Genomic DNA, 10497 nt, shown 5'->3' on the forward strand with positions numbered 1-10497 from the left:
GATTGGGGTCGGGGGGCGGCGGGTGCGGGGGTGTCAAGAGCGACGGGTCGTGGCTGTCGAGCTGGTGCCTGTCTATCTGCCAAAACCCTTGTGGTCCGCGACTGGCCGCATGACCGACCTTTGGGTGTAAAGTGTGAATGCACATGGTTTTTGCTGCATCAGGCGGCGTGCGCACACGGGGCGGCGTGACAGGGGCCTGCAGACGCGTGCCTCCAGGCGCGAGCCCGGCTCGCAGAGTCGCCAGCCGGCCAGCTAAGCGGTTCGACCTCCCCCGCCCCTGCATGCAACGGCACGCCACCACTGAGACTGGGCGCGTCCCCCTCACTCCAGCGGCTTGCAGCCCTTGTTGGGGCACTCACCAGGCAGGTAACCCCACTCCCCGAGCAGCTGCCACGCGTCTGTCACCCTCTCAGGGAACCGCGCCAGCTCATTATGTGCGTAGAAGCCATAGTGCTCATCGGGGTCCAGCACATCCCGCCCTACGCGCGCGCCGGGCGCGCCCGCAGCGGCGAGGCGCGCCCGCAGGTCCCGGAGCGCGGCCTCGTCGCCACCGGTGACTTGGCGGCGGCTGGGCAGGGCGGGTGACAGGTTGTCTTCGCAAACGATAGCGTCGAAGCTCTCAAGGAAGGCCTGGATCCAGGAGGGGGTACTGCTGCCGCCGCCACTGCTGCCGCTGGCGCTGGTGGAGGCGTCGCCCGCACCCGCGTCTGCCGGCGGCTGCTCGAGCGCTACGCAGGAGGGCTTGACCTCCTCGATGATGCCGCGGACGACCTCCCTGCGCGGGGATGCGGGGGTGGTGCCATAGGCATATCGCTCCCATCCCTGTGCTTGCTGACTAGCCGCAGCACTGCTCGTGCACAGCAGCAGCGGCAAGCGGGATGCCACTGGCACATACCAGCCAAAGGGTGCCCAGCAGCATGTTGGCGCAAAAAATATGCGCCGTCCAGAGGGCCCATGAACTAGCGGCTTGCTCAAAGAATCCTCTATCCAGGCCTCGTTGGCTGCGCGGATCTGGTCGACAAGTGCCTGGGGTAGGCGTAGATTTTCAGTATTCAGGTCACGTCTCAATACATTGACTCGTGGCTTGGAGGCCCGTTCTGCGATCTGCTGCTGCCCGAGCGCGCGCGGCCGTCGGTACAGCACACCGCTTGCGTGTGCGCTTTTGGAGTGCATATTGACGCCGTGAGTTATGGGAAGCACTCATTTGGCCATGTGCCGCGCTTTGCGCTGCGAGTGTGCATGTGGTGTGCTCCAAGGAGGTCACCAAGTGACCCAAGAAAATCTGCCATCTCAGATGATCCTATTAACCGGAGCGTCCCCAAGCTGCATGTGTGATATGGCTGCAAACATATTGCATGACACCTGTCAATCCCGGGGTGCTTTTCAGATCACACACCAGAGTTCACAACAAATGTTACCAGCAGCATTGATCCTGGTTGCGCACCTCCTTGTGCAATTCAGGCGCACAACCACCGTCGCACCTATACATGGATGCGGACAGGACCGAATAGTCTTGTATTGCTGTTGGCAATTAATCATGCTTGGATACCACATGCTGCTGCACACCAATCGAGTGCACTGGGCTCGAAGAGATTGGTTGAGTAGAGAGCAGATAGCCAACCCTCAAACCAGCGCATCGGCGGGCGTGGGCCCACGCCCGCCACCAGCCCCACTACGGCTCGTACGGCGCCTCCTTTGGCGCCCGGCTGACGCTGCCCCAGCTCGTCCACTGTGCCTACCACCAGCGTCTGCTCCCCTGGCGCGATGCACCGCAGATCCCTCTCGAGGGCCACACCTGGCCAGCTGCCGCGCCAGCTCGGCTGTCAATAGCCCCTGACATACGTGGCTCACGGGCAGCGCCGCGCCCGCTCTCACCAAAGCTACGGGGGCCCGGGTCGCGCCAGAGTTCCGGGTGCACGCGGCGGCCGAGGCGCTGTCGTCGCGAGTGGCGAGCCAGCTCGGGGCCAGAGGCCAACAGCAACTGCAGCGCCGCCAGCTGCGCGTTGCTGGCAGCTGCCAGGCACACTTGTGGTGCTGCACTGCGATGTGCAGCGGCAGCTGGCTGCCCACTTCCCTTTCTATTGCCAAACCGCTGCCGCCGTGTTATACAGTACTGGCCGGCACGACGTGCGCCCTGCCGCTGTGGCAACTTGTGCCGCCTGCTTCCCGTCTGCCACCGCCGCCGCCCGCAGGTCGGCGCTCCCCAATCAGTCGCTGAATCCACGAAAGCTATCCGCAAAAAATATCTGAGCCAACAGATAGACAGTGTCCCCTGCCACGCAAAAAGCCTGCGACCAGCCCACAACACATGCCCGGCAGAATGAGGAAGGGTTAGCTTCCTTTTACATGGGTGACTAAAACCTGTGGGTAAAGCACATGCAAGTTGAAATCACAGGCAGGTTTGATGCTGGTGTGTGCCAACGCGGCAAGAAAGGTTGAGTCAACCTGGCAGCACTAGGCCTAGGTCAGCGTGAACTGATTGCAGGGCATGCATGGGTCGAGTTGATTAAGTGGAGCGAGGCTGCACACACAATAATAGTGCCCCCTCCTTTGCGATTGGATACATGCCCAATACGCAGCCAGGCGTGGCCTTCATATCTGCAACTCAACTTTGCTACTCTACGCAGATGCATGAATATACATGCACAAGTACGGGTTGTGTGCCAGAAATAAAACGGTTGCAGACACAAATAAGAATCCGAGTGGCAGGTGGCAACATGCCCTGGCTTGCCAGGGGGCGGGTTGAATGCAGCCACGCCTATACCCTCAAGCATCCCCACAACTGTTGTGGCTGCGATTGTGGATGATGGGCACCAATGCCCGCTTTGTGCTTTGGCAAGCACGCACGCCCGTCAGGCATGCATGCCAGGCTCCTACGAAGACCGCCAACAGCCATCCAATGTACATCTGTGATTCTTGCGGTATGTAATGTAATGTAATTTAATCATGTGCAACGTAATGTAATGAAATGCTGTATGGGATGCCCTGTGCGTGGCGCTAAAGTGATGCGTGGTACTGCCAAGAGTGCCAGCTGTTGCGCGGGAATTGTTCCGACGGCACCCCGCAGGGGGCACCTTGTACCTCTCTCTTCCAACGACAGACCGCGTCGATGCAGCGCGCATCTCAGCGGCCCAGGATGCACTGGGACCAATGCTGGCGCATCACCTTCTATCATGGGTACGCTTGGGCGCCTCGCACAGGGACCCCTTGAACCCATGGCAAATCAATCAGCCGCGTATGGGGACAGTGAGGTAGGGGTCGGCGAACATTCCAAGGGAGCCAGGGTAGGGGCAGTCGGCGCGGAACCGGAAGAAGCCGTCCTCGCCCCAATAGGTGTCCCACCTGCAGGAACAGGCGAGCACACGTGAGGTGGTTCAGGGGTGTCGTCGTCAGCATGGCGGCCGGCCGGCTGCGAGTGCACCTCCACACAAGATGCTGCTTATCTCGCATGCGACGCTGTATCCACATTCGTTGTGCTGAGCATGCACGTCAGCCAAGACGGGGACCCTTCTCAACCAGGCGCCGGTGCCTAGGCATCTGCCCGCACAGGCCAGTGGTCAGGGGCAGACTTACGAGTTCTTAGCAGTGAAGACCTTCATGGGGCCCTGGTCGGATTGGACCCCCTCCCTGTCGAAGAGCGGGGCGGCCGGTGGGCAGCAAGGTTTTGGAACCCACGCAACATGCACATGCACAACCAGTGCCCGTGGTCCAGTGCGCCTATTCTCCGCCTTCAGCACGCCTCTGAGCCTGCAGCACCCATCCATTCGTACATACAGGGAGACGAATCAGGCTGTGTTTCATGAGAGTGTTGCTCACGTGTAAGCAATCAGCGCGGTCTCATGGTTGAGGCTGCCACTCTTGGTGCAGCCCAAGACGCCTGCCCTGTAGTACTGGAAGTTTCTGTCTGCCGCCACACCAATGGAAATCACTGAGGTAGGATGGGGCCGCGCAAGGTCAAACAAGGGGCACAGGTCATCAACATCGGAGGGTTTGGCAGACAGGGAGTTGTCCAAGGTGCAGTTGTCGGGGGGCGCTTACAAGGTGGAGCTGATGCGGCTGCCGTTGATTCACAGGGGTCCGATCGCGTCACGATTGTGTTCACCTTCCACAAAAACAGCGCAGAAGCAGGAACAGCAGCAGCGCCAGCCCCACACGCATGCACACACAAACCCCAGACAGCCCACCATTGTGTGACAGAGCCCTTGTCACGTCTGCGATGTTGCCCGGCACAAATGTGTACCCCACCACTCCAGACTTGGCCCTGGGGACTTCCTTGCACTTGTCGTTGTCATCACCAACGTATGGGTCGTCGCTCTCCTTGGCCACGCCGTTGCAAATGGCGTTGTCGATGTATTCGTAGCCGTCGGCGCCGCGGCAGGCGTCACCTGGTGTGTTGATGAGGGTGCGTCGAAATAACATGTTGGTACAAGGGATGCAGGACGTTGGCATTTTTCACGGCTGAACCCCGTTTCTTTTGTTGCAGCTATCGGCCTGATGACCAAAATCGTGCTCATGAGCTGTGTCGCAGCTACCCCAGGCCAATGACCTTGCGACCGCCCCACAGCTTATCGCATCAACGCCATGCAGAGCCAAAAGTCCGGAAGCTCCCCACGGACTGCGCAGTCCAGCTAACCCACCCTCGAGGCAGTCCATCTGGTCCTGCTCCGAGAGGTCTGTGTTGGCATAGGTGATGGCTGCGCCCTGCTTGGTGTTGTTCTTGCTGATGATATAAGCGGCCTCCAGGGCAGCGATGTTCGCAAACACCACGCAGCTCCCGCACTGCAAACATCAATGTGTGCGTGCAGCGAGGGGCGTGAGCGCGGGTAGCTTATACAGGCAGATGGCTGAGGAGCAACATTGCGCATTTGCCTGTTGGCAGCCGCAGGATGATCGAAGCCGCTGTGCGGGGGTAGCAGGCCCTCCAGGCTCAGACAGGGGTGCCAGTGTGCTCAGACCCTTCTGATTCCTTTTCCTACTCACCGAGTCCTGGTTTTTGATTGATGTGACAGCGCGTGGCGTCGACGTCCGCCAGTCAACAGCGCTGTGTGCCTTCAGTGCCGCCAGCCCGGAGGAGGTCCAGGGGTGATTGCGGATGCACGTGAAGGCTGCGCGCCGCCCGGCGCGGTCAGCGACCATAGGACCGCCTGCAACGACACACGGGTACGCAGGTAAGCTGGTGAGCATGCGGGAGGCCTGCCGATCCAGGGCCCCCTGTGATTGCTGCGCGCAAATGCAGTGCTGCAACACGGCTGCTAGCTGCGGGCCCGAACCGCGCTTGCCGCTCACCGACAGGTGGCGCCCGCTTGCCGCCCAGGTAGGCCGCGGCAAACTCCTCGTGGGGCATGTGCACAAACGGCGTGATGCCATACGCCAGGCTGGGCCCCGACCGCGCGTTGAGCGCCGCGATGGTTTTCAGGGCCTTCTTGAACGCCGATTTGTACTTTCCGAGGTTCGCGGGGTCGGCGAGCACGGCCATGTGCGGCGGCGCCGCGCGCCCCGCAACCTTGAGCGCGTCCCGCGCCGCGCCGAGCGCGGCGGCGTGCGCAGCAAAGGCCGCATCGGGGTCTGCGAGCGCGGCGCGGACGGCGGCCTTCTCAGCGGCGACGGCTGCCTCTGTGGCGCCGGGCTGGGACTCCAAGGGGGCGGCTGTGGGTGGCATGGGGCAGGGGACACGGGAAGGGGGGCAGTTGAGAAGAGGGCGCCGAAACCAGGCTGGGTGCGCAACTCAGCTTACACAGTACGGCTGCAAGACTTTCAATGCCGTTGCTGCTGTGCTGTAATGCTTGAAGCATACACCCATTGAATGGGCCCCTTGCTCGTTCAAAACCAGCTCACTTTGTAACTGCTCGACTGTGAGCGCAGCAGCCGCTTGGCCCTCCGCTACAGAGGCAGAGCTTCCTTTGGTGTCGAGGGTTGCGGCAGCCTCGGCCGCCGCCGCAACATCACCAGAGCTCTGAGGCACAGAGCCTGACAGTTGGGACGCGAGTCCCACATCGCCGTTGCCGGCTGCGCCGCCGTCCTGCGCAACGGCTGTGGTCAGCCCCGTAAGCAAGGCTGCGACAAGCAGCAGCAGTAGGCTGCTTCTCGCCGCTCGCAACATGAGGCTTGTGTGGGCCATTTGCGGTGCTGCCGGGGCGCGCTGTGGGTGCGGCAGAGCGGGGGCGTGGGTCAGGGTGGAGATTGGGATGCGGGAAGAGGCTGCGGCGTGCGCGGACCACACGGTCTGCATGGTGGATTGGTGAGTCACACAATTCCTGGCCGCTGGTGGGCGAGCAATGGCCGAGGGCAGGAAACGCGTGTGCGCTGGGCGGTGATTGGCTGCAAGTGACGCCATCTGTGGCGGCCGACGCGCTGCCGGCCACCTGTGGCCGATGCTCAGCTGCTACAGCAATATAACTAAATCAACACGAATGTGAATTTTTTGCCCCGCACAGTCGCCCGGAATGCTCCGTGCTCAGCCCGGAGCAGCAGAGCACGCACCGCGAAACAGGAAGGATCGAGTGATGTACGCGTGCGCGACTCGGTAGAACATAAACAATTGGTTTACGATGACCGCGAGCAACGTGCGTCGCCTTGATGTTGTTGAGTCACTCGACCATATTGGGCCACTGCTTGGTGGTCTACTCGTGATTGATTCCGAAGTTTGGGCCCGAGTGCGAGATGCACACGAATCGAATGAATTCAAGAAAAGGCATAGAAATCCTCATGCCGTGCCCAAGGGCGCATTTGCGCGCTGCCGAGGTGACTCAGTGCCCAGCACGTGATGGCCCCTTGGCACAGCCGCAGGGCCAGCCACTGTGCTGTTGGGCTAAGGCGAGTGCATCCAAGTGTGACACATGGAACTGATTGCAGCACCTTAAATGGGGTTACTTCCAGACAGTGGCACGCGTCCGGCCAGGGTGCGTACATACCGAGCCTGTTGCACTGACAGGACCCGGATTGCACTGGTGCAATCGAGAGGCAAATGTGTGCGTGTTTGAACATCTGATAATCTGCACATCGCTCTCCTGCAGCAGGTTCGGTGATCTTGACAATAAATGTTCTAAACATGAGTAGATTTTTACACCCTAGAAATGCCCACCATCCTGGCAGCACATTGATATCCAAGAACTCCAGCCAGCTGTATGTGTTCCCCCTCGTTGGACGGTGTTTACTTGCGTCAGTGCGATCCTGTGGCCTCCCAAATTCCTAGCATCCATGGCTGTTCGAGAATCTGGCATGGATGGCGAGTGTGCTGCAGCCCACGCACCCCACATGCGTCGAGATTGTCAAGATTTGGGTAGTGAATGCCATGCGAGTGCTACACCCCTAGCTACAAGGAGCCTTCTCCAACTCAGGTCGACACAACTCATTATTTGCACCAAACATGTACAACATATGTGACTGGCAACTCACAGCGCTTGGAAGGTTCTCTCAAGGTGTTTCAGTGACCGTCACATTGTCAGTGACCTTTGTCAACACGTCTGTTCTGACTGTACCCAGTGATAAGGAAACAACAATGCGCAATCAACCCCGTGATGGGCAGCTCGCCTAGTCGCTTCTCGTGCCGTGGCTGTCGTTGTTGCCGCTGCACTTCGAGCGCAGCGCCAGCAGGCACTCTCTCGCCTTGTGAACCCTAACCTGGGTGTTGGAAAAGGCATGTGATAGTGCTTTTGGCTTCACATGTAGCCGCTGAGTTGCTCAAGAGAGGGCTTGAAAATTCTGGCCGGGTGCCTAGGGGAGCGTCAGGCGTCAGTGGGGCCGGTAGCGGCAGTTTCAAGGTATTTCTGACATTACTGCCCCGGTTTGCCATGAGACGATGACAACAAACGTGATTTTGTAGTGTTTAGACAGATCAGGACACATTTAACTGTTGCAACCCCAAACATTGTCCCTGCTGACAGGCTGATTAGGCTAGCTGCTGTGGGACCGCTCACAGCACTTGCCTGTGCTGAGCGCAGCGCTTGCTACCCACAGGTGGCTTTCAGTGATGCGTCTTTTTCCGTGCGGCCTGCCACAAATACTTGCAGGGGCCCACGCTTTGACGCCAGCCTTCAAGGAAATCACTTGGTGGCTGTGGCGTCAACCTAACAGCAGACTCCGAATTGCTCAAACTGAGTTAGCAGTCAATACGAGGGAGGCCTTTGTTGGTGCCTCTGCGCCCATCACCAGTGCAAGAGCAAGCACACACTAATATGCAGGGTTGTGTTCTGGCTGTTGACTGCGTAACAAGGCAGGCAGACCTAGAATTACACAATAGCCGCCTGTAATCTTTACAGACTGCAAAGCTCCAGATTCTCATGGCCGGATTAGTGGCTTGGTTTCATGCCTCTCATAAGTAATTATGTACATGGATCCTGGATCACGCTTGAATGAGATCCGGCATGGTAGCACTGTGGGGACTAATGTTGGCCTTGTGCGGAAAAATAATGATTACACATGCGTGCACATGCATGGCACCAACCCATGCAGGCTCGCAGGGCCTCGAGGTTTCACGCGTCGTCGGAATCAAGAGGGTCGTACGTGCTGTGTGTCATGAGACACGGTGCCGCCGAGACCAGTGCAGCTGCGCGAACGCGGCGGCAAACCCATTGTCAGGTGCGATGGCGAGCGCGCCTACGATACTGAGCCGAAATGAGAGGCGTGTGTTGTCAGGGTGCTGCAGGGGTGCTTGATTAGTCGCTGCGTTATGGATTTTGGGAGAGATCAAGCAAGCCTGGAGCCAGGCGAACGAGGAAATTAGTGCGGCATGGGCGGCTGCAGACGTCCTTGGGTGCTGGAGCAAGACCAAGCACACCGACAACAATGAAGATGGCCTTGTCATATGCCTGGGTAGTAGATACGGCAAGCGCAAGGGCATGCTATGTGAAAATGGGATCACCTTGCAGGAACACACGTATCAAGGAGGCAAGCTCCTGGGGGTTTCGAGCAGTGTGGTCCTCTTAGGTTTGGGGGTACGCCGCTGATTGCGTAAGTTTCTAGTTGCCATCATTCTATTGACGAGCAGCGCCGCCATCAAGCTGGGGTGTGCTTGTGCAGCTGTGCCCATCCTGGGCGCCGCATGTGTGTTGCACGTGCAAACAGGGCGCTCCGCCCGTACAATTACGTGAACCAGCCCATGCGCGCGACCTCGATCTCCAGCTCATGGGGGCCAGCGCCCCAGCGCATGCGGGTCAGCCCGCACCCGCCGTGCCGCAGGGCCACCAGCGCGCCGCAGAGCGGCGCCGTCTTGGGCATGTGGATGCGGTGCTCCCCGCCGTCCTTGTTCTTGTTCCAGCGCAGCTTGAGCGACGCGGTGTGAGTGCCCGCAAGCTCCGCCTGCAGGGCTGCCACAGCAGCGAGCGCCGCATCGTCACCGGGCCTGGCCACCAGCCGCACGGCTCGCAGCACCAGCAGCTTGTTGCCAAGCGGCAGCAGCTTACGGATGACTTGCGCCGGCACGTTGAGGGCAGCTGGGCTGAAGTTGCCAAACGAAGTGGCAATGCGCCGCGGCTGCCCGCTGCCGGGCAAGATGGGGATCCATCCGTCGCCAGCCTGCTGCAGCAGATATTCCTGCAGGAGCCATGCGTCCTGCTGGAGCGGCGTATCTGCTGAGCTGGCAAAGACCGCTACGACGGGCGCTGCCGCCGCCGCTGCAACTGCAGGCGCTGGTGACGCTGCAGCTGCGGCTGCAACCGCAGCAGCAGCCGCAGCAGCCGCCGCAAACACACGGCCCACCGGCTCGACCAGCCGAGCTAGTGGCCCGTGCCTCCGGTCGGTGGTCTGCGGGATGCGGGCTGGCTGTCCTGGCTGCTGGCCCTTGTTTCTGTATGGCTGGGCCGCTGCTGCCATTTTGAGAGCGACCCGCGATGGCGCGCCCGAGGCGTACCGTGGCGCTGGCTTGGCTGCCAGCACCGCCGCTTGCCTCGTAGCCATGGAGGTCGGCCGTTGTGGTGCAACGGCTGCAGACCGCATGCTGAAGGTACTCCCGTACATGCGTATACACTGGTTTACTTTGGTGGCAGGAACGATTGCCTTTTGCGAGGGACAGCTCGATGAATCCGAGCTGCCTAGGGTCGACCGAAGACTCTTCGGAGTGCGAGGCTCAGGCGTTTGTCGTGCATGAAATTTGTTGTGTAAATCACGTTGTCGTGTTGCTCCTCGAAACATGTTTGAAGGTACCTTGGCGCCCACACAACTGCCGCCTCGACTGCCTTGGGTCCAGCAACGCACACATTAATGAATTCAACAATGCAATTGCGCTATGTCAGATGGGGTTGATCTTCATGCTGAGGATTGAGCAGGGCAATGCTCAGCAGGGACCATGAAAAGATCCCCCACTTGCCTGTTTGACTAACATGTAGACGCGTGTTGTGACTAGCCTTGTATGCTTGCTTGCATGCGATGGTAGGAGACCCTTCATGCGCTGCATGGCCGCACCCCGCGCCAATGGACAGCTCATATGAGCTGCTGTGGCAGCGGGATGCATCCCGCTTCCATACAAAGTAATGATGCATCACCGTGCACGCACTGTTTGGT

The 10497-nt window shown here is 59.8% G+C and overlaps 3 protein-coding genes across 3 annotated transcripts; all 3 read right to left on the reverse strand.

Moving 5' to 3' along the window:
• Nucleotides 1-321: 321 nt before the first annotated feature.
• Nucleotides 322-1489, reverse strand: MNEG_9859 (hypothetical protein; the record flags this gene model as incomplete). Its single annotated transcript, XM_014041667.1, has 2 exons — nt 322-775; nt 1482-1489. The coding sequence occupies 2 exons, from the start codon at nt 1487-1489 to the stop codon at nt 322-324; spliced, it is 462 nt and encodes a 153-aa protein (XP_013897121.1).
• A 1738-nt stretch (nt 1490-3227) lies between these two features.
• Nucleotides 3228-6532, reverse strand: MNEG_9860 (cathepsin C; the record flags this gene model as incomplete). Its single annotated transcript, XM_014041668.1, has 8 exons — nt 3228-3342; nt 3574-3627; nt 3817-3928; nt 4185-4385; nt 4638-4779; nt 4981-5144; nt 5287-5646; nt 6481-6532. The coding sequence occupies 8 exons, from the start codon at nt 6530-6532 to the stop codon at nt 3228-3230; spliced, it is 1200 nt and encodes a 399-aa protein (XP_013897122.1).
• A 2549-nt stretch (nt 6533-9081) lies between these two features.
• On the reverse strand, nt 9082-9894 carry MNEG_9861 (hypothetical protein; the record flags this gene model as incomplete). The annotated part of the gene is made up of 1 exon (XM_014041669.1): nt 9082-9894. One exon carries the CDS (start codon nt 9892-9894, stop codon nt 9082-9084), a length of 813 nt encoding a protein of 270 aa, XP_013897123.1.
• Between the last annotated feature and the right edge of the window lie 603 nt (nt 9895-10497).

The sequence above is a fragment of the Monoraphidium neglectum genome (assembly GCF_000611645.1).
Source record: "Monoraphidium neglectum strain SAG 48.87 unplaced genomic scaffold scaffold02092, whole genome shotgun sequence".
In the NCBI taxonomy this organism is placed as follows: domain Eukaryota; kingdom Viridiplantae; phylum Chlorophyta; class Chlorophyceae; order Sphaeropleales; family Selenastraceae; genus Monoraphidium; species Monoraphidium neglectum.